Consider the following 23,016-nt stretch of genomic DNA (forward strand, 5'->3'; position numbering starts at 1 on the left):
GAATTGTATGCAGCAGGGAACGATCTGATGCAGTGCACTGGAGAACATTGGAACAAGTATTAAGTTCCAGCAGTTGTCCACTTTGGCTCAGTGGTAGCACGCTCTCCTCGTATGTCAGAAGGTCGTAGGTTCAGCACAGGGATTGCCGTGCTGTCCGAGGTGCTGCCTTATGATTCCAAGGTTAAACAGAGACCTCTCTGCCCCCTTTAGGTGGACGTGGAAGACTCCATGGTACTACGTCACAAAGAGCTGGGGAATTATTCCTCAAACCAGAATAATTTTTATTAAAGAATATCTGGTCATTTATCTCATGGCTGTATTTGGAACCTTGCTGTTGCAAATTGGATGCTGTTTGCCTACGTTACAGCATTTCAAAAGTGCTTGATTGTGAAACATTTTGGAATGTCATGAAGATGTGAAAGGTGCTGTTATAAATGCAAGTAGGAATGAGAGCCAATGATTTTCCAAGCCCACAACTAGTTTCTTTTTTTCACTTTGAGAAAAGTAATGAACATAATATATTGTAATCAATGATCATTTTAAATTTTTTTTCTTGCAGATTCTGAAGCCCATAGCACAAAGAATTCGCCCTCAATGGGATGTTGGCATAACTCAAGTGGAAGATGCATTTAAATTGACTCAGGAGGACAGGATAGCACAGTACACCTTCATTTATGTGGACGAAAAGCCTGATGTATCAGCAGATACGACTCCAACATCATTGAATCTCGACGTGAAGCGGAATAGGCGGCCGGAAACGTCGTCCAGTTCTCCGCGAGACCAGACAGTGGTGCAGCAGACGGCTCTCGTGGCCCCCGCTGCTAGTGACGCAGGTCAGCGCGCACACGAGAGGCACGCAGACTCCCAAGAGCCTCCCCCCAAAATGACTTGGCGAACAGCCGCAGCTCGAAAATCACTGCCGCCTTCCCTTACAAACCTCAAAGGGAACCTGGCTGAGAAACGAAATGGTGGCTGCTCTGACTGTGAGGTGCTGCCAGTAAGAAAAAACGATCAGGTACTTGAAATCCAGAAGAAAGACGCCAATGGGAAATTGCCTAATAAGCATTTAATTGTCTCTAAGAAGGAAATCGCAAGGGTAATTATTAAATGATTGTTTTAAAGCGGTAAAAAAAGGAAGCATGTGCCATTTGATTTGTTTTGCTCCTTGTCCCTTGCTCTACTTATTGGCAACCTGTTGATGATTGGTGAAACATTGTGTGTGCATGTTGGGCATAAGATCTGTCCAATCACTGTCAGATTTCCTGAAATACATATAAGTGGGTAAAGTAGTTAGATTTTTTTTGTCTGAAGCCCCAATAACCGCTCTCGAGTCGCTCTACATTTGCAAATCCCATGGCATCCCATCTAGAAGCTACTCACTGCACAACCACCCCTCACCTGAATTTCATATTTCATTTCCTTGGATGACTGAGTTTGAGGAAAATGCATTGATGCTGACGGCCGCAATGGGGAAGGAAAATAAAAATAAAAGGAAACCGGGAATCCCACTCTCGCGTGATTACTGTCCTATGACGCCTGCCGGAAAGTAAGTGTACGTGTGTGTGCGAGAGAACGCGAACATTGACCCGCTATCGCTGCCTGGGCTTGCATTTAAAGGATTAGCCACTTGGTGCGAGGTACCAGAGTATAACCAGTGCTTGTTGAGCCATGCCTAGCACGCGTCAGCATCTGCAGAAGGTGGAGGCAACTGAGCTGCAAAAAAGAAAGACAGATGGAATCTTTCCTTGTTTCTGTCTGTTGCTGAGCCTAGAAATTGATGCCTGCCTTCTCGTATCTCTATCTGATTTTTGTTGAAGGGCAGGCATCTCATCTGCTGTGGTATTGGGAAATCATTTTCTGTACTTTATGAATACCCCGGGTTTAAAGTTTCTAAGAACACGTGTGTTGCAGCCTGTCAGTATTTGCATAATATACAGTAGCACAAGACAGGATTATAGAAATTCTTGCAGAAAGTGCAAATCTCTTAATTGATTAATTGCTGCTTTTAAATTATTATAATTTACTTGCATACAAATGCTTTATTGGTGGCCCAGTGCCAAATCTTGATGGTATGGCTGGGCGCAGTATTATTCTGTGCACCCACCTACTCCTGGAGCTGCTGATTGTATGTTAATGTATCTGTGTTTATCGTGTATCCTTGTGTCAGAGTTGTCCAGAGTGATGGGATGTTTGCATAAAAATGTCTTACTTTGATGGTGAATGGAATTTGTTGCTTTGCAGTGTTCGGTAGGGTGCACATGTGTCTATTTTGGTTCCAATGTTCCACGGAACTTAGACAATATAATTAGGAAATCTTAATATTCTGCTTTTGCTCTCTCAAAATAAAGTTTTCCTTTCCCGTTTCTGCCTTCCTCCCAGTTTAAAGCTGGTGCAGCCATGGCGATCATTTGGGATAATCTGTTTCCTATTTGACATTTTCTTTCCCAAAAGAAAAAAAAAAATGTTTTATTCCCTTGGAATGTTTGTCACATGTACTCGGCTCACGGGGAAATGTTCCACATGAGGCGACTCACCACGTGGCATTCTTTCGATCTGACGGACGTCTGCGTACCTTGGGTAAAATCAGCCATCCAGTTAGCTGATTACGGAGCTGCTTTGAAGATGACGGTAGAGAATCGCACCCTAGCTGGAAGAGGATTCAAAATCAAAAGGCGCCAAAGCAGATGGGCCCGGGGAGAAATGGTTGGGATTTTGGGAGAAGCCGTTTGAACGGTTGGGAGAGGCGGGAAGCATGTAAAATTTCAAAGAAGGTATAATTGTACAAAATGACACCAGATTGTTGGATTAAAAGGTTTAAAATATCCTGTGTCACTCCCATTCCCAATCCGACTTAACCAGCCACATCAAAACTTCCAGCATAGAAGGAGGCCATTCGGCCCATCTGTCAGTGTTGCACTCAGCTTCTCACACACATTTTACCTGCAGGTTCGGAATGTAGAATAGTGAGTTACAATTCCCAGTATATTTTGCTTCGAGAGTAAAAGGTTTTCTATTTTAAAAAAAAAAAGTAAATTCTCTTCCTTGCAATTAATCTCTAGAATGTTTTATAAATTGATGGTTCTTTAAAACCTCAACTGGATCTGAATTGCTTTGAAAGGGATTTATTTTCTCAGTCTGAGCATGCAAGTTAAATGTTGTATTTTTATCACCAAATCAATAAAAAAAAAGATATTTTACCTTCTCCTTTCCTCCCCATCAAAAAAATAATAATTGTCTCCCCCTCATGACTTCCCTTTGGGTTTGGGGTGGCTCAATGAGGTAAAGCGGATGGTTGATGGTCTTTGCTTTGAGTGGGTAATAAAATCATTTTATTCCTAGAAGGGGACGAGTATTAAGACAGAGCCATCGCCAAGAGAAGTTGACACAGTTCTGATTACACCGTTAAGCCTACGGAGTGAAAAACGAGAAGCAGAGGTGCAGTCCTCTGCACACGGAGAGGCACACCCATTTTCTTCAGGTAAATGCTCATCTTTGTCCCCGTCCCTTAAACCTCTTGTATTTTCTCCACTCACTATTCCTCTGGAGTGCAGGCAGGCACTTGACTTTCTCTATTGTCCCCTGCACTGTCTCTGAAATTTGGCTGCAGGGTGGTACATGTAGGATGACTTGCAAGTCAAGTTTCTGCCAAGTGTGTGCATGCGAGCTGTGTGTTCTTGTGTTGAGAGGAGTGCATGGAGCCACCCCAAGTGAGTCCCCGTGGTGTTGGCGAGCTTGCTACACCTGGAAGTGTGAGTATAAACCCACATGAAATGTTTCACATTGTAGTATTGCCCTGGCAACTCGCAGATTATGGAATGAAGCCAAACTGATAAAATTCTAAGTTTGAACTTGGTGAGAAAGTTGGGGGCTGAGCTAAGGCAGACCTTTTCCTGCTCTTTGTGAACCTTTTAGTGAAAGCTGTAAAAGAGTTTTGTGCTCTGCTAGATGTTATGATTATGTAACAGTTGGGGACAAATATTTATTTATGATGGGAGAGTGCAATTTATTGGACACTGGGTAAAGTAGACGGAAGTCGGAGAGGAGACTCTTTCCAGTTGAAGAGAAGTGGAGCTTTCTTTTTTTCTTAGCCATTAAGTACCCCAAATCCAGCCAATCTTTTAAATTATAGTTCAGTCAAAGCCTTTGATGCTTTATACTTGTCATTTTCCAGCTTTCAGTGCTAATACCGTTTTGTTCCTCGTTTTGGTTTAAAATTCCCTTTCACCTCCTTCAGAAAGGAAACAACAAAGAAGATCCGTTCGAAGCCGCTCCGAATCCGAGAAGTCTGCCGAGGTTGTACCAAAAAAGAAGATGCGAAAAGAACAGGTACGTCCTGGGGCCACGCGGTTGGTTGTTGGAATTGGAGTCTTGCTCACATCGGTGCACCAGGGAGAACTTCGGAACAGAAATAGCCCATTCAGCCCCTCAAGCCTGTTTCACGATTCAATTAGATCATGGCTGATCTGGACCTCAACTCCATTTACCCACCTTTGATCCATATCCGTAGCTACCTTTAACTAGCTAAAATCTCAATTTGAACGCTCCAATTGTCCCAGAATCCACAGCCTTTTAGAGAGAGGGGGTTCCAGACTTCCACCACCCTTTGTGTGGAAAATGTGATTTCATTCCTGAATGACCGAGCTCTAATTTTAAGATCATGCCCTCTTGTCCTGGATTTCCCAGTAAGAGCAAATCATTTTTTTTCTGCATCTACCCTATTGAACCTCTATCATTTTAACACCTCTTTATATCCTCCCTCAACTTTCTAAACTCAAGGGAATACAAGTAATGTTTACACAACCTGTACACAATTCAATCCTTCCAATTATTCTGGTGAATTTGTGCTGGTATCATTTTGGTGACTCTCACCACCACGGCCAATATATTTTTCCTGAATTTGTTGAACGCAGTACAGGTGCTCCCAGCTGGGGTCTCACCAAGGCTCTCTGTACATCATCTACTCACTTCTGAATTCCAAGTCCCTTGAGATAGAGAATTCCATTAGCCTTTTTGATTACCTTTTGTACCTGTGCAATAACTTTTGATTTGTGTACCTAGATCCCTTTGCTCCGCCACAGCTCCTTGTCTTTCATCATTAAGAAAATATTCCGATTTTGTCTTTCTCAGATTCAAAGTGAATGACCTCTCTCTTCTCCATTGAACACCATCTGGAATTGTTTTACCAACAGTAAATCTGTCTGTTCCCTTTGTAACTTTTTCTTCCCATCTACGCAACTTACTGTACCTCCTAACCTGGTATCTGCAAACTGGGATATACGACTCTCTCTTCAGCCAAGTCATTTCTTCTTGCTCCCTGGACATCCACTATCCCTTCGGCCACCATACCCCTATCTTTTCCTCTTAAACCCCGTATGTCCCCTCTCTCTAGCTCTACTATCACTCCCTCTCCTTTCCTAATCCCTCAAGAGGGTTTGTTTGCTCTTTAAATTTAGCGTGTTTTTTTTAAAAAGATGAAATCAAACTTGAATGTGGAAAGAAAGTGTCTGTCGCTCTGTCTGTCGCTCTGTCTGTCGCTCTGTCTGTCGCTCTGTCTGTCGCTCTGTCTGTCGCTCTGTCTGTCGCTCTGTCTGTCGCTCTGTCTGTCGCTCGCTCTCTCTCTCTCTGTCGCTCGCTCTCTCTCTCTCTCTCTGTCGCTCGCTCTCTCTCTCTTTCTGTCGCTCGCTCTCTCTCTCTTTCTGTCGCTCGCTCTCTCTCTCTTTCTGTCGCTCGCTCTCTCTCTCTCTCTCTGTCGCTCTCTCTCTCTCTCTGTCGCTCGCTCTCTCTCTCTCTGTCGCTCGCTCTCTCTCTCTCTCTCTGTCGCTCGCTCTCTCTCTCTCTCTGTCGCTCGCTCTCTCTCTCTCTCTGTCGCTCGCTCTCTCTCTCTCTCTGTCGCTCGCTCTCTCTCTCTCTCTCTGTCGCTCGCTCTCTCTCTCTCTCGCTCTCTGTCGCTCGCTCGCTCGCTCTCTGTCGCTCGCTCGCTCGCTCTCTGTCGCTCGCTCGCTCGCTCTCTGTCGCTCGCTCGCTCGCTCTCTGTCGCTCGCTCGCTCGCTCTCTGTCGCTCGCTCGCTCGCTCTCTGTCGCTCGCTCTCTCGCTCTCTCTTGCTCTGACTTTCATTAGAATCTCTGTGCCAAGCACTGTCCTTTTCTGACTGTCAAACACAGATGAGATCAATAGTTGGCTTCAGAATTGAGCTTTTCTTTAACAAGAATATTGAACTAACATCAAGTGAAGTTCCCATCTCTCTCTCTCTGCTCTAAACAATAATTAGCTCAACAAAACAAGTGAGACAATTAATGACTTCAGTTGGTTTTATTTGAAAACTGAAACAACATGGAGTCAGTCAGACAGGTTCTCCACTTTTTAAAAATAGAACACATTCATCATAAATTTTACTTCCCAAGATTTTGAATTAAAAAAAATGTGTAACAAAAAAGATGCTGAGTAGAAAAGGCTGGAAGCTGAAGAAAACTATCCCATCAATACAACTGACTGAGCAGTACTGGTGCATATTCAACATTGGCTCACTGCCAATGCACATTCAGCTCTGAGTCACCCTTCTGGGAAAATATATCATGTTCCAATGCAGGCTTTGAGCGAAGCCCAGGAATTCAAGCAAATACTTGAATGAAGTGACACAAGGTAATGCAATGGATCAATTTATTCACATTATTGTGAAATACATTATTTTTTGAATTTTTGTTCTGTTTGAAAACTTGTTTTGGACATGAAATTCCAGTTGAAGGGGGACATGATGGAAGGAGTATAATTTTAATTGCATTGAACCCAGTGGTGTGACTATCACTCTGATTATGAATGCTGTTGCTATAACATAGCAGGAGTGTCAGGTAGTAGAGGTGCTTGTAATGAGTTTTCACTGAAACATGTGCCTCATGTGCCATATTTAATAAATACTAGATATTCAACAGTCGTATAAGAGATCTTTGGATTCACTATTCAGTTGTATTTCTGATTTGATCTGTGTTCTGATTCACAGGTGGAAACTATTCTAACAACGGCAGAGATGATTGGTCCACAGAGAGGCACATCACTACCCCATGCACACGGAGCTGTGTTGAGTTCAGCTCTGCCCGGTAAGACACTAATAACCACATAATCTACAGTAACGATCCTTGATGCTGAACGTTCGTATTGTAATTTGTAATGCAACTTTCAAACATGGACTGCTATCCACACCTGAAATACTGTGCACAGTTTTGGTCTCGTTACCCAAGGAAGCCTGGTGGGTGGGGGGTGCAACAAAGGTTCACGGCACTGATTTCTGGGATGTGAGGGGAGAATTGTTCCATGAGGAGAGATTGAGTAGACTAAACCTATATTCCCTAAAAAGAATGAGAAGTGATCTTATTGAAACATGTAACATTCTTGCAGGGCTTGACAGGGTAGGTGTTGGGAGGATGTTTCCCCTGGCCGGGGAGTCTAGAACCAGGGGTCACAGTCTCAGAATAAGGGGTCGGCCACTTAGGACTGAAATGAGGAGAAATTTCTTCACTGAAAGCGTTGTGAATCTTTGGAATTCTCTACCCCAGAGGGCTAAGGATGTTCAGTCTTTGAGTATATTCAAGACTGAGATTGATAAGAATTTTGGATACTAAGAGAACCAAGGGATATAGGAATCATTGGAAAGGTGAAGTTGAGGTAGAAGATCAGACGTGATCTTATTGAATGGCGGAGCAGACTCAAAGGGCCGAATGGCCTACTCCTCCTCCTATTTCTTATGTTCTTATGCCATCACATGGCTGCCATCTGCCTGGATTCATTCTACTGTGTGTTGGAATGAATGCAAAACAAAACAGTAACCCTTTGCCACACCCTGCCTTTTGCTCTCAGGTGCCAGCGAGCTTTCCGATTCCTGCAAACCACTGAAAAAACGTAGTCGGGCTTCCACGGACGTGGAGATGACGAGTCCAGGTTACAGGGAGATGAACGATTCTGATTCCAGAGGCCTGCTGAGCGAGGTAGGAACACGAAATGAGGAAGAAAAGGGTTGAGGGCCAGGAGAGGTCCGATGATTTACCTATCGAAGGAAGGATATTTGGAAGTGGGGCTACAGACAGCATTGTATTTGAACAATTTTGAAGGATTGTGTTGAGAGTAATGGTTAGCTGGCCAGGACTGAGTCACAGGTTGTAATCCACTCTGCTGTTTCAGATGGTTTATATACAGAATAATAAACACTTCAATCTAATCATGGGAGTCACCTCAGAGTGTTCAAATCACTTCAGAATGAGTTTAAACTTTGAATACTTTAAAACTTTTTTAGAAATTATACTGAGCTTTAAAATCGGTCCCATCCATCCAGTATTCCTTTGTAGCATGTACTGTGAGGAATTTGTGGGATGACTTCATTGGAATTTAGCCCCTCCTCTCTGTTTCTCTCTCTGTTTCTCTCTCTCTCTCTCTCTCTCTCTCTCTCTCTCTCTCTCTTCCCCCCCCCCCTCTCTCTCTTTCCCCCCTCTCTCTCTCTCTCTCTCTCTCTCTCTCTCTCTCTCTCTCTCTCTCTCTCTCTCTCTCTCTCTCTCTCTCTCTCTCTCTCTTCCCCCCCCCCCTCTCTCTCTCTTCCCACCCCCCTCTCTCTCTCTCTCTCTCTCTCTCTCTCTCTCTCTCTCTCTCTCTCTCTCTCTCTCTCTCTTCCCCCCCCCCTCTCTCTCTCTCTCTCTCTCTCTCTCTCTCTCTCTCTCTCTCTCTCTCTCTCTCTCTTCCCCCCCCCCCTCTCTCTCTCTCTCTCTCTCTCTCTCTCTCTTTCCCCCCCCCCCCCCCCCCCCCCTGGTCCAGGCCCAGTATTCGGAGTTGTGGTGGTGGCACATCAGCTCACTTGTAGTTAATCTACAATTGTATGCACTCTGGCGGATTTATCATTGTGACATATCCTGTGCACATTTATTGAGTAACAGTGCGCAGTTATTTTCCGAGAATTTATACATTGTAATCACGTGTTGGCCAAGGGGTTAAGCCTCCTTGATAAAATGCAACATCCCCACCGACACCTGGGAGTCCCTGGCCAAAGACCACCTTAAGTGGAGGAATAGCATCAGGGAGGGCGCTGAGCACCTCGAGTCTCATTGCCGAGAGCATGCAGAAACCAAGTGCAGGCAGCGGAAGGAACATGCGGCAAACCAGTCCCACCCACCCTTTCCTTCAACCACTGTCCCACCTGTGACAGAGACTGTAATTCCCGTATTGGACTGTTCAGTCACCTGAGAACTCACTTTTAGAGTGGAAGCAAGTCTTCCTCGATTTCGAGTGACTGGCTATGAATGATGAAGGGGATAAGGCTGGCCTTTGCTTTCCTTTAAGTTGGTCATTGATTTCCAATCTGGACACCACAGCTGAAGTACTTCCCTGTCCAGGTTTGGTGGAAGAAAGCGGTGGTTTAGTTCTTGGCCATTTCCTGGACCTATTAAATGTGTAATTTATTCCAGACCCAACTTGGGACAGACTAGATAAAATGCAGTCAAAAGAAACTGTCCCTTTCAGTGGATCCGCGACAAACTAAAACAATGGGTGAAATGACAAGAAATACGGAAAGAGGAAATCGGGAGTCAAAGCTGGTTGCTAAGATGAAGGGACTGGAAGAAACGAGCAACAATTGCAACTCTGTTTTAAAATAAATCTGCTAAGTGGGTTTTAATTTAAAAAAAATTAAAAAAACTTAACCCAAAGACTTTATTCCATTGACCCGCTCCTGTGAGGCCCCTGGATTCATCACCATGATAAGTGTGGTTAAAGCTGGATTGTGATCTATTGCAACCGTAGAAAAACACCAAGAACATTTGTTGGCTATTTGAGCATTGACAAACAAGCCAGCAATAACGATGCTGTGAAGATTTTTTTTCTCCGTTGTGTCTTAATGAAATAAATATATACGATTATAGAGAATAGTTGGCAGTGAGATACAAGAGAGGTGTTCCACTGATGGGTTTTAGTGGCAGAAACTGCAAGATTGAAATTAATCTGATCTGAATTTTGATCTTGTGGTTTACAACCGAGTACAAGTTCGGTGTCGTGGGCATGGAAGTGAAGTGATGTAACCGGAAAGGAAATAAAGATCTTGCTGTGTCTCAGTTCCCTTTTCCTCGCTGAAAACTGCATCAATCTCTGGTCCAAAGTCAGAAAATGGATGTATTTTAGTGGCCCAAAAATTGTTGTCATGATAACAGCGGGGCTCACGCCGCTTGCCGTTATTTATGCACAAATGCCACAACAACTTCAGGCGAGGGGCTAATGCGCGTTTAAAAGCAGAAACCGAGAAGTTGCTGTTGGGGACGCGCCACTGCGCTGTTAGCTTTGCGAAAACGGCATGTTGCTGTCTGGCACGCCGTTCATTTGCATTGAACAGTGTGAAGTTCCTGTACTTACAGAATCATAGAAATTTACAGCATGGAAGGAGACCGTTCGGCCCATCGTGTCCGCACCGGCCGACACAGAGCAATCCAGCTTAATCCTGCCTTCCAGCTCGGTCTATAGCCCTGTAGGTTACGGCACTTCAAGCGCACATCCAAGTACTTTTTAAATGTTGAGGATTTCTGCCTCTACCACCCTTTCAGGCAGTGAGTTCCAGACCTGTGGTGAAGAAATTTCCCCTCAAATCCCCTCTAAACCCCCTATCAATTAATGTTAAATCTATGCCCCCTGGTTGTTTACCCCTCTAAGGGAAATAGGTCCTTCCTATCCACTCTATCTAGGCCCCTCATAATTTTATACACCTCAATAAGGTCTTCCCTCAGCCTCCTCTGCCAAAGAAAACAATCTTTCAATCTTTCAATCTTTCCTCATAGCTAAAATTCTAAACTTGCGTGGCAGATATGAAGTAAACCCACTAGAGAAAGCCAAGTCATTTTAAGTCTAATTACCCTTTTAAAGATGTGATGTGTTAAATACTGCGTCAACCTCTCTGGCACTGAACATTAACTATTACGAGTATGGAGTCTCATTCCCTCGGGTTTTAATTGTTACAGATTAAAACATTTAAAAAAAATTTTTCTTTGTCTTTCTCAATCCCTGTCGTTCTTTCTGTTTCTCTTTCTGTACCCGATTTTGAATTCACCATTCTAACTGACACTTCCTTGTTCAGAAGTTGCGCCACTCATTTCGCAATCCTTCAATCCGATTGGTTAAGGAGATTCACAGGCAGCTGTGTGCACAGATCCTAGATATACTGTAGAGGGCGCCACTCCGATTCCTCTTACCCTGCGATGTACGTTGCCGAAAGTGTATCATGGGAGATTAAACGGGCAAGGGCAAGTCTAACTAAAGGGCGAATGCCATTCGTTGACCGGTTAAAGACATTTTTGGGATAAAGCCTTTTAAAGGATTGCTGTAGCCTTCGCCTCCTCCTCCTCCTCCTCCTCCTGCTCCTGAAAAAGGTTTGGTGCCATCTTGTGGCCAAAGTTTTGTCTGTTTGAAAACAATTTGAAAAAGAAAGTAAGTTTGACTAAAGAATGAAAACCACGAGGCCATCAGGACTGTGGAGTTGTGCACAATGTGTAAAGTGCTGTTGTCTTCAGCTGCTCAAATGCACAGCGTCCTCTTGTCATCTGCAGGCTCTTAAAACCGAAGCTTAATGTCAAGGGTGTAGCCACATCCCTATTTGAGTATAAGAACAGTTGAGTGTATTCAAGGCTGAGATTGCGAGATTTTGAATACTGAGGGAATCAAGGGATGGTAAAGTTGAGGTAGAAGATCAGCCATGATCTTATTGAATGGCGGAGCAGACTCGAGGGGCCGAATGGCCTGCTCCTGCTCCTATTTCTTATGTTCTTATGAAACAGCCCTTTGGGATTTCACTTTGAGGCTCTTGCTGTTCCATTCCGAGTACAGACCCTTGTTCCATGGGCCTCCACCGGCAGCTTTATCTGTGCCATTTGTATCTGTTCAGTTCTTTGTGTGATTCCAGTCCACAGATTGTTTAAAGAAAATGGATGGGATCAGAAGGTGGGGCCCAGTGAAATACTGAGAGAAGTCCTATAAAGATGGTGAACCAGTTTTTAGGAGGGTGTTAACAATGCTGTGCATGGTATTTGCATCATTGCACGAGAGAGTCTGCTGAGGCCACAGGGATTTGCAGTGGCAGGATGCTGCATTTGTTGGATCTGATTTTAATTTGATTTGTCTACGTTTCTAATACTGGGTTTTAAACGCTGAAGTGTTGGAGGGGAGATTATTCAGCCCCTCGTGAGATGATGAACTTCAGACTGTCGGGAGTTGAGGGGGAGAAGGATAGGCAGGTGGACAAACCTCGGCAAGTGGGGTAGGGAGAGGCTGGCACTGCTCAGTGTGGACATGGGATTCCTGCTGAAATCCTCCCTGCTTGGCATAATTTGATTTCCACTTGATGTATTTTGAATGAGCCACACGGCCCGTTTAAGGGGCCGTGCACCCAAAAATAATTACAGGGAACATTGGTACTCATCCGATGTAATTTTAGCAAGGGTTGATGGGTAGTAGTTAGGAAAGTAAAGCCTGACTGATTTAACCTCCAAAACCTGCTTTACACAACTTTCATTGCCATGCGTTCTATTTCCCAGCACTGTGTTGACTAGTCGAGGTTTTTAACCACTCGGTGTGTACGTTGTAGGTTGGCTTGGAGAAGAGACCCGACAGCCCAGCGGTTCCTCCAGGCGCAGATGTCTCGGATGAAACATCAATGGATTCGTGTTTGTCCAGACGCGGTACTGCATCATCGAGGAAGGATAGCATCTGCCAGGTGAGAGCTGAGCAGAATAAGGACTTGACCATCGACCCACGATTAGGGATTCGTTGATTTAACATTATCCGATCTGATTGGCTGAAGGGGACTGGTCCTTGATTGCGCCTGCAATGATAGCTACGGTCCTTTAAAAGAACAAATGGTTTACTGGCCCACATTCCAATGCCTGTGGTATAGGAGCTTGTATGTTCTGTTCCAGATGACTTGTGTGTAACAAATGGTACACTTGCTAGTTGCTTTGTGCAATAATTGGCACTGTGTTCATTCCAGCACTCAGCCCTTGTACTTGTACCCAAATTCTTGACCGCAATGATCATTAAATGTCAGTTGGCAGAAGTCAGAAGGTTGTGGGTTCAAGTCCCACTCCAGAGACTTGAGCACAGAATCTAGATTGACACTCCAGTGTAGTACTGAGGGAGTGCTGCACTGTCTTTCGGTTGAGATGTTAAACCGAGGCCCCATCTGCTCTCTTAAGGTGGACAGAAAAGATCCCATGGCACTATTTTGAAAAAGAGCAGGGGAGTTAGTCCCGGTGTCCTGGGTCAATATTTATCCCTCAATCAACAAAACAATAAACAATTATCAAGTCATCATCACATTGCTGATAATGGGAGTTTGCTGAATGCAAATTGGCTGCCACGTGTCCCGCATTAGAACAGTGACTGCACTTCAAAAAGTACTTTATTGGCTGTAAAGCTCTTTGGGATGTCCGGTGGTCGTGAAAGATGCTATATAAATTCAAGTCTTTTATTTTTTTACCATAGTCTGTCATTGTCTGTTATCACATGCAGCTAAGGAAACTCTTTCTAATTAAAAATAAAGTCTAATAAAATGATGGCAAGTACTTTATTGGTCAGTAGAAAATAGGGAACCGCAATCTGTAAATATCCTAAATTTTATTTATGTTGAAAGATGTTGCTTCAGGCTACTCGTATTAAGGATTGTTTTGTGACCATCTGCTGTCTCAGATCTGCGAGAAGCCGGGAGAGTCAATGGTGCCCTGTGAGGGAGAGTGTTGCAGAGTCTTTCACATAGAGTGTCTCGGACTGGCTGAGCTACCGAATGGGAAGTTCACGTGTATGGAATGCACTACAGGTAATGGGGAATGTTTTCATTCAATATTTAACTTCCTTTCTTCTATACAACCCCACTTCTTAACTGTTGGTTGACTTCACTTTAATCCACGTCCACTTCGCTCAGTGACGAGCTGGTTTGAGGAGTGACTAGTGTCGCCTAGGGGAGCTTGATCCCTGCTCTCCTGGTGAGGAATGATCAAACATTGGCTTGGGAGTTCATGGGGATTGTGAGAATTTGAGGTCCTAACTTCTGTTCCCACCACTACGCTAAAACCAGTTGAGATCCAGAACTCAGCAAGTTGTTAATCTGATTGCAACTAAGTTTTTGTAGCGTAGCGTGGCGGGCTAGCGAACACACCAATGTCACTGCCAGCTTGACTTCGACTTGTGCTTTTAAAATGGATGTTGCAGCATTAAAACGTCGGGATGTAGTTGCACGTTAGAATTCAAGACCGTTGCATTGAGTGCAATACTTCCCTGTTCTGGTACATCTGTTCTCCTGCAGGAAACCACACTTGCTTTTCTTGCAAGTTATCTGGGAAGGTTGTAAAAAGGTGTTCGGTGAATTCGTGTGGAAGATTTTACCACGAATCGTGTTTGAGGAGTTATTCTTCTGCCATGTTTGAAGGAAAAGGATTCCGTTGCCCTCTGCACTGCTGTTTGGCGTGCTTGGCAGACAACTGTGAAATGGCTAAAGCAACTAAAGGTGAGAAGAAAATCAAGGTGATTCTAACTCCTAACAAACTGTTTGAGAGAACTGTCCTTATCCGAACACTTGACCCTCTAGACCAATTCTAGGGTCAAATTGCAAGAGTAAGAATTTGAAATGTCTTTGAAAGTGGCTTGGGGTCTGGATCGGTCTAGGTAAAGATCTACCTTCTGATTATTTAATTGCAGAGATTGCAGTTTGTGCTCATTTCTCTGGTGTTCCTTGTCATTTTTTTTAAAGAATTGGTTCAACTCACCAATTCTAAACTTATCAGGTGACGGTGAAGTTTTGACTCATGCAAAGTTATCTCTGAATGTTCTTGTCTGATTCGGAATTGCAGCGTTTTGCTGGCAAAAGACTGCACAGTTTGAACATTTTATCATTGTAAAGGATGATGGTGGCAATGTGAAACAGTGGGTGTTAAACGTTACTGCTCTAACTGCTAGTTATTGAAGGAGGCTGTGGGTTTTGCCTGACACAGGAAGTTGGCCATAGGACTCTTTAAACTTGAGGCAGACACTTGTGCTTTGATGTACCCCATCATATATGTTCTTTTGCTTAAGAGCAATATGTATTTATGGTAATATTTGATATTTCTAATGTGCTGAACTTGTTGTACATTAGACATAGTGGTTCATTGATTCAGTGTGCTTGTGTAACTTACTGCACCACACTGGATTAGACATCCTTTCACCATAGCAGTTTCTGATCTCAACCAAGTGTATGAGGAAGGCACGCAAAATATATGGGTCGATTCCTTTGGAGTAAAGGGGAGGGAAATCCTGGAGCATAGCAAGAGCGACTTTGGAAATAAAGTTTAATTAGATTAGATACTGATTACATCAAGGAAACAGGCCGTTCAGCCCATATTGGTGTTTATCTTCCACGCAAGCTGAAGTCCCAATCCCATGTGCTCGCACTGTTCCCTTAGCAGGTCCCACTACAGGGACTTGAGCACATAAATCTAGGCTGATGCTCCAGTACAGTGCTGGGGGAGTGTCGCACTGTTGGAGGTGCCGTCTTTTGGATGAGACGTTAAACCGAGGCCCCGTCTGCTCTCCCAGGTGGACGCAAAAGATCCCATGGCACTATTTTGAAGAAGAGCAGGGGAGTTCTCCCCGGTGTCCTGGGGCCAATATTTACCCCTCAATCAGCATAACAGAAACAGATTATCTGGTCATTATCACATTGCTGCTGTGGGATCTTGCAGTACGCAAATTGGCTGCCTTGTTTCCCACATTACAACAGTGACTACACTCCAAAAGTACATAGTTTGGGGTGGGGTGGAGTGTATATGTTGTGATACACAAGGTGTCACCATTGTGTGGGACAGGCTCAATGGACCTGATGGTCTTTACCTGTCTGTCATTGTTCGTACTTCATTGGCTGTAAAGCGCTTTGGGACATCCAGCGGCTGTGGAAGGCACGAAATAAATACAAATCTTTCTTTTTTTTATCCCATCATTCCCCTCTGCTTCAACATCCTATCTCGGCTTTTCTTAAATAATTTGCTGAGTTGAGGGAATGATACAGAGACAGGGGACAAAAAGCAAATTGTCCAGTGAAAAGTAGGGTAATAAAATAAGTATTCGACTTGGTGGCAGTAAGAGCTCGATGGAGGAGATGGATAAAATTGAGCATTGGGTAGTTGATGAAAAGTTACTGAAAATTAATCTTTCAGATTGTGAGTGTTGAGTTTTATTGACAGGCTTGGAACAAGACGACATGTTTGGAAATGAATGTTGTTAGTTACAGACTCTTCTATCGTTAAACGATCCAAAAGTCCTTTTTTTAAAACCAGTTGTTTTTTTTTGTTGTTGAATATAACCAGGTCGCATGCTGCGCTGTTTGCGGTGTCCTGTGGCTTATCACACGGGGGAGAGCTGTATCGCAGCCGGCAGTCTCGTCCTTTCGACCCACAGCATCATCTGCAACAACCATTCCAGCTTGAAGAAGGGAAGTCGCGCATCGCTCCAAGTAAACGTAAGCTGGTGCTTTATCTGTGCCAGAGGTAAGGCCATTTTCCTTCCGCCTTGAGTGTAAAATGATGTGTCGACATTTATTAAAAAAAAAGTGTAACTTAAATCTTTTTTTAAAAAGTTTTTTCCCTCCCTTTTTAAACAAAACTTCAAGATTAAATTAATGTTTTTCAGATTTTTTTCGGGGGGGGGGGAATCATGGGTATTTTCATTGCAACTCATGTTTTTTTTTTTGTTTTATGTAGGGGTAATTGAGCAAGACCAATCCGAAACCCTTATCAGTTCATATACATATAAGTCGCACTACCTCCTGAGCGAGTCAAATCGTTCGGCTGAGTTGTTGAAAAAACCTATGATTCCTCCCTCACCGTCAACAACAGTAAAGAAATGTGGGAAAGGTAATTAAAAACCAGCTCATCTCTGGAACCATGTGTGCTTGAATTTCTTAACCCCACCCACCCCATTCCCAACCCCACCCACCATGCTCCCCTCACCCCCACATCTGCTAAATATGTTGTTTTATTCAATCCTGTGTGACCTTGCTTATGAAAATGTGTAAATTGATTTTTTTTTTAAATGATATATTTTTTTTAAAACAGCTATGCTTAATGAACCGAAATAAGATTGGAAACAAATGTGAAGTTAGTCTGGGCTTGAAATAATTACAAGGTGAACATTTAATCCTTAATCAGGGCTGGCTTGTGGAGTTATTAATGTCCACTTCGATGCATCGTTCTGTAATATCATGGGACCTTTTTTCCCTTCCTGTCTATAATTTTGCTTTGATAACTTAATCCCATCTCAACATTAGGTTTGAATTGATTGAGGATTGCAGTTACTTTTATTGCATAGTGAAAATGTATAATCATTGGAGAAATTATCTGCTCAAAGAATCTCCTATCTTGGACATTAAATTGAATTTTGTTGTTTTTAATGCAAGACATTTTCAAGATGAAACCGATTTTTTAAAATCGCTGCAAGATTTGTCCACTTGTATGTGGTTCCTTTAGTACAGTCCACTCCACATATAATGGACTCAATTTGTCTGGTCAGTGAAATAAATCAAACAAGATGTATTTGTCCAAATAAAATGCAGAAACGTGCATTTTTCTTTTTCTTTTCTAGACAAACCTTGTGCATGACCTGATTCCTCCATTCCTTTCTCTGTCCCAGGCTCTTGATCTAGCCCTTTCCCTCAGTTGCAGATGGGGGCCCGATCCTGTCTGTCTCTGGCGCAGTCCACCAGCACTCGAGCATCCTGCATATTTTGTTTTAAGATGATCTTTTTGTCCCTCAGTAGTTCCCCGAGTCCAAGCAGTGCGCAGTTGAGCGACTTAAACCAAAAGATCCCAAGCTGATGCTGTGCTGAGTTAGCTGATCTTGTGCGGACCGGGAGTAGATGTGATCCAATTGCTTTTTGCATCCCTGGGTGCGGGGCGGGGGGGGGAGGAATTTACCTGGGTCATCAATCCCGATCATTCTCCAGTGGGCCTTGCTGGAATGTGTGTGGTGTCCGATAAAGGCAGAGGAGTGGGTGTTGGCTGTGACGCCCTGCTGTTGAATCGCCTGCCGACACTGAACAGGGTCACGTGAGGATAATGGTATTTGAGTGCTGCCTTGCCAAAGTCTGTTTGCTGATGATGGGGAAAGGGAACTTATCATTCGATCATGCACTAATGCAATAAAACACTTGAATTTATACCAGGCCTTTGACACAGAAACATTTCAAACCGTTGCATAGTTTGCAGGAAGGACTCCTCCCCTCATCTATTCTTTGGTTTTTCCCCTCTGGGCAACATCTCTGACTCTCCGGGATCAGGGCTTGACAGGGTAGATGCAGGGAGGATGTTTCCTCTGGCTGGGGAGTCCAGAACCAGGGGTCAGCCATTTTGGACTGAGATGAGGAGAAATTTTTTCACTGAGGGTGGTGAATCTTTGGAATTCTTTACTGCAGAGGGCTGTGGAGGCTCAGTCCTTGAGTATATTCAAGTCAGAGATCGATAGATTTTTGGCTATTAAGGGATCAAGGGATATGGGGATAATGCGGGAAGGTGGAGTTGAGGTCGAAGATCAGCCATGATATTGATTGGTGGAGTAGGTTCAAGGGTTGAATGGCCAGCTCCTGTTCCTATTCTTATGCTAGTACACAGTTGGCACATAAACATACTGCGTCTCCAGGTCCACCCATCCAGGTACACTTGTATTAAAAACCCACAGTGTTGAATTGTTTTGATCACACAGCAGCCCATTAAAAAATAAATCAATTTTTAATGTTCGTAGAATCAGAGAAATTTATGGCTCAGAAGGAGGCCATTCGGCCCATTGTGTCTGTGCTGGCCGAAAAAGAGTTACCCAGCGTAACCCCACTTTCCAGCTCTTGGTCCATAGCCAGGTGCACATTCAAGTACTTTCTAAATGTGGTGAGGGTTTCTGCCTCTACCACCCTATCAGGCAGTGAGTTCCAGACCCCCACCACCCTCTGGGTGAAAGAAGTTCTCCTCAAATCTCCTCTAAACCTCCTACCAATTACTTTAAATCTATGCCCCCTGATTATTGACCTCTCTGCTAAGGGAAATAGGTCCTTCCTATCCACTCTATCTAGGCCCCTCATAATTTTATACACCTCAATTAAATCTCCCCTCCGCCTCCTCTGTTCCAAAGAAAACAACCCCAGCCTCTATCCAATCTTTCCTCATAGCTAAAATTCTCCAGTCCTGGCAACATCCCTTGTAAATCTTCTCTGTACCCTCGCTAATGCAATCACATCTTTCCTGTAACGTGGTGCCCAGAACTGTACACAGTTCGGTTTGTAATTTGGGGGCAAGGATATGTTCCAGGGAGAGAGACTTGTGGTTATTTTGAGCCCCAACCTTGCTTAGCATGAACAAGCTGCTGCTAACATGCTGCCTGCAAAGGTCAGCAATGTTACCGGCTGGCCCTTTTTAATCCAAGTTTCTGCTTTACTCCAGCTAACTGGAGAATGCTGCATCCAGCTTTTGTGTGATCGATGGATAAGCTGGGTTGCTGGCAAACTGGGGTAATAGAGGAGAATCCTTGTTGCTGGTTGAGGCTCCCTTTTTAAAAAAAAACAAGTAAAGCTTTTTTAAAAAAGTGCTTGGGTAGAGATTGGTGTTCGGCAGTAGTGCGAAACAAAAGCTTTCACACCAGCTGCCCGTTGTACCTCCTGCCTGTTATTCAGTTGACTTAATAGAACTAAATATCAGATGGGATGTATAGCAGTGCCACCCGTTTTGTGCTACAGTCGAAGGTAAATTTTCACCCCCTTGTCTTTTCCTTTCCCCGCCTGCTCTCTCAGTCCCTCCAATGTTAAATGCGTGTAATTTAAGGGAAAAGACCAAAGCCAGCGAGATGTTTTACTATTTATCTTCACCAAGGAAGGGGGAGTTGCCAGCAGTGAACCAGTTCTTGAGCATGTTGTGTAACCGCCGCAGTGTCTGTTATTCCACTGTGTGCTTTTATTCATCATCACTCGCTCTCCTCTCTCTCTCTCCGCACTGTTCTTGAGTGGGGAGGTGGAATCCCTGGATCCGTTTCTCCAGTGACAAAGTTGCCCTGTGCTTCCACTGAAAGGTTGCACATTTCTGCAGGTCACACTCTTATTCACTTGATTATTCTCTGGGGAGCCATCCACTGCTGTGGTCTGATCAACATTGATGTGACTCATACCATTTTCTCTGGACAGATTGGAGAATCCAATGGCACTAGATTCACACTAGCAGTTGTGAACTGAGCAACGTCCCAAAATAAGAGGCTTTATATCCCTTAGCTCTAAATTTTCCTCCTCTGTGTTCCTCCTGTGAGGTGCTGTATGCCTGGGGTTAGTTCCATGAGGTTGAGCATTTGTTTTGATGTATTTGTCATACACACATGCAGGCACACACACATACACACACCACACTCAGTCCTACAGTTGAAGGAGCAACATACCGACTGGGAGTGCCCCCCAGTCCTGAACTCTGGTTTATAAAGCACCATTCTTCACCACAGTGGGTTTTGGTTTTATGTCGGTCAACAAAAAGGAATCGTTCAATGCGGAATGCATTCATCTACGTCACACAAAAAAGTAACATGATAAAAGATAATGATTAAAGGTTTAAAATAGAGCCCGAATCAATTTATTTTAGCTGTGTTGACCTTCAAAACAAAATTGTGCGTCAACAAGTTAAAAATGGGAATTTGCTCATTTGTTCCGGGTATGCCTCCGTGAAGTGAGGGAGTTTGTCCTTCGGCACGATGCTGAGCTGTAACGTCTCAAAGCGCTTTACAGCCAATGAAGTACTTTTGGAGTGTAGTCACTGTTGTAATGTAGGAAACGCGGCAGCCAATTTGCACACAGCAAGCTCCTACGAACATGTTTCTTACGGGCCATTGCTTCAAGTAAGCAACCACATGACCCCGAGAGTCCCAGTCTCTGCTTTTTTTGCAAACCAATTCAATAATTCTTTCTGAGATTGGGTATCATGAGAACGATGATAACTTCTTGTTCAAACACTGGGCATTATTGCAGTGTATCTTGTAACTAGAAAATGGTGTGCGCCAATAGAAACGGCAGAGATTGTGCACGTTTACACAAGTCACTTAAAAACAAGTTTCCTTGTGTGTCAAGGTGGCCGCCTGTTGTGCTGTGAATCCTGTCCAGCTTCCTTCCATCCTGAATGTCTGACTATTGAGATGCCGGAGGGGAACTGGTATTGCAATGATTGTAAGGCTGGCAAGAAATCACGCTACAAGGAAATAGTCTGGGTCAAGCTAGGCATCTACAGGTAAGTCATTGTTTAAACAATATAACAAGAACTTTAATAATTCATGTCTTCAAAAGGGAGCACAGACGTTGGATTAGAAGTGGTACTTTGCAGCAGTGCTGAAACTTGATTATAATGTAAAGCCAAAACTAATGGACTGAAATCAAAAGAAAAAGAAAAGAAAGACTTGCATTTACATATAGCGCCTTCATGACCACCAGACGTCTCAAAGCGCTTTACAGCCAATGAAGTACTTTTGGAGTGTAGTCACTGTTGTAATGTGGGAAACGCGGCAGCCAATTTGCGCACAGCAAGCTCCCATAAACAGCAATATGATGACCAGATAATCTGTTTTTGTTATGTTGATTAAGGGATAAATATTGGTCCAGGACATCAGGGTAACTTCTCTCCTCTTCTTCGAAATAGTGCCATGGGATTTTTTTACATCCATTTGAGAGAGCAGACAGTGCCTTGGTTTAACGTCTCATCCGAAAGACGGTACCTCCACCAATGCAGAGCTTCCTCAGTACTGCACTGGAGCGTCAGCCTAGATTTATGTGCTCAAGTCCCTGGCGAGGGACTTGAACCCACAACCTTCTGACTGAGAGGCGAGAGTGCTACCCACTGAGCCACAGCTGACACCTGACAAAAGAGAAGGAAGAGGAGAAAGTGACTTTTGATCAAGTAGTTCCTGCCCATTGTCTAGTCAAAAACCTGGAACTCCCCCCCCCCCCCCCCTAACAGCACTGTAGGAGTACCTTCACACGGACTGCAGCGGTTCAAGAAGGTGGCTCACCACCACCTTCTCAGGCATTTAAGGATGGCCTTGCCAGTGATGCCCACATTCCATGAGTGAATACAAAAAAAAAGTTACAGTTCCTTTCAGGGTTCATGATCGAGGTGGAAAAAGCAACAGACAGCAGCATAAGTAACTAATCAAATTGCATCGAAAAAAATGTCATTTTAGTTTATTTCCAATGTGTGTGTCTTTTTTTTAGTGTGCAATAAGGTAGTATCTTTTCAGGTGTAGATAAGAAGAACTGAACCAGATGTATTCCTGCTCACACTGGGTGTATAACAAGAGTCTGAAGAGTTTATATAGAGTTGAAGAGAATGATTGAAGTCCATGATTCTTTTGAAAAATACAGTCTCATAAATAGCGTAAAACAATAACTGAAACCAATTATGAAGAGTTTGGGTACAATTTACTGAAGCACAATTTGCCCACTTCACACTTGTTAACTCTACTTAGGCTGAACTCATTTGATCAATTTGGTTTGCCCGACTGAATAAATTTAAAAATGAATGCTGCAGTCTTGTCCCCATATCCAGTACCAAAATAGAGTAGATTCTATCTTTCTCAACTTACAGCTGAATGTGTAGTGACTGTTTCCCTCTCCTGTGAGATCGTTGAGAATCCAATTGCTGGGATGGCACTGAAGGTGACTCCTCATCCGAGTACGATCCTGATAAATTGAGAAATGTTCCTTTTAAATTTGTCCTCTGTCCATTGACCAAATTCGTGGCGCATTAGAGGGTGCTTTCTCTGAAGATCAATATCGATCTGATGCAGCTGACCTACAGATAAACCAAATCTAGCTCCCTGATCTGAAATAACCAGGACGATTTAATGATCCACTTCTTCTGCCTAAGAACATAAGAAATAGGAGCAGGAGTAAGTCATTCGGCCATTCAATAAGATCATTTACCTCAATTCCACTTTCCTGCACTATTCCCCATCTGTAACACCTTTATTAATTA

General features: G+C 43.7%; 1 protein-coding gene across 4 annotated transcripts in view; it reads left to right on the top strand.

Annotated features, from left to right (window-relative positions):
• Positions 1–23,016, top strand: part of nsd3 (nuclear receptor binding SET domain protein 3) — an 87,598-nt gene that overhangs the window by 44,425 nt on the left and 20,157 nt on the right. For 2 of the 4 annotated variants that reach the window (XM_070865975.1, XM_070865979.1), the window contains exons 5-15: positions 560–1,096; positions 3,340–3,478; positions 4,235–4,326; positions 6,996–7,092; positions 7,850–7,977; positions 12,597–12,725; positions 13,697–13,823; positions 14,310–14,510; positions 16,345–16,524; positions 16,738–16,890; positions 21,120–21,276. In XM_070865975.1, coding sequence (XP_070722076.1) covers positions 560–1,096; positions 3,340–3,478; positions 4,235–4,326; positions 6,996–7,092; positions 7,850–7,977; positions 12,597–12,725; positions 13,697–13,823; positions 14,310–14,510; positions 16,345–16,524; positions 16,738–16,890; positions 21,120–21,276 — 1,940 coding nt within the window. The remainder of the gene's footprint in view (positions 1–559; positions 1,097–3,339; positions 3,479–4,234; positions 4,327–6,995; positions 7,093–7,849; positions 7,978–12,596; positions 12,726–13,696; positions 13,824–14,309; positions 14,511–16,344; positions 16,525–16,737; positions 16,891–21,119; positions 21,277–23,016) is intronic. The other 2 variants (XM_070865976.1, XM_070865977.1) reach the window with 2 other exon arrangements.

Source organism: Pristiophorus japonicus, chromosome 22, assembly GCF_044704955.1.
Source record: "Pristiophorus japonicus isolate sPriJap1 chromosome 22, sPriJap1.hap1, whole genome shotgun sequence".
Classification (NCBI taxonomy): Eukaryota; Metazoa; Chordata; class Chondrichthyes; family Pristiophoridae; genus Pristiophorus; species Pristiophorus japonicus.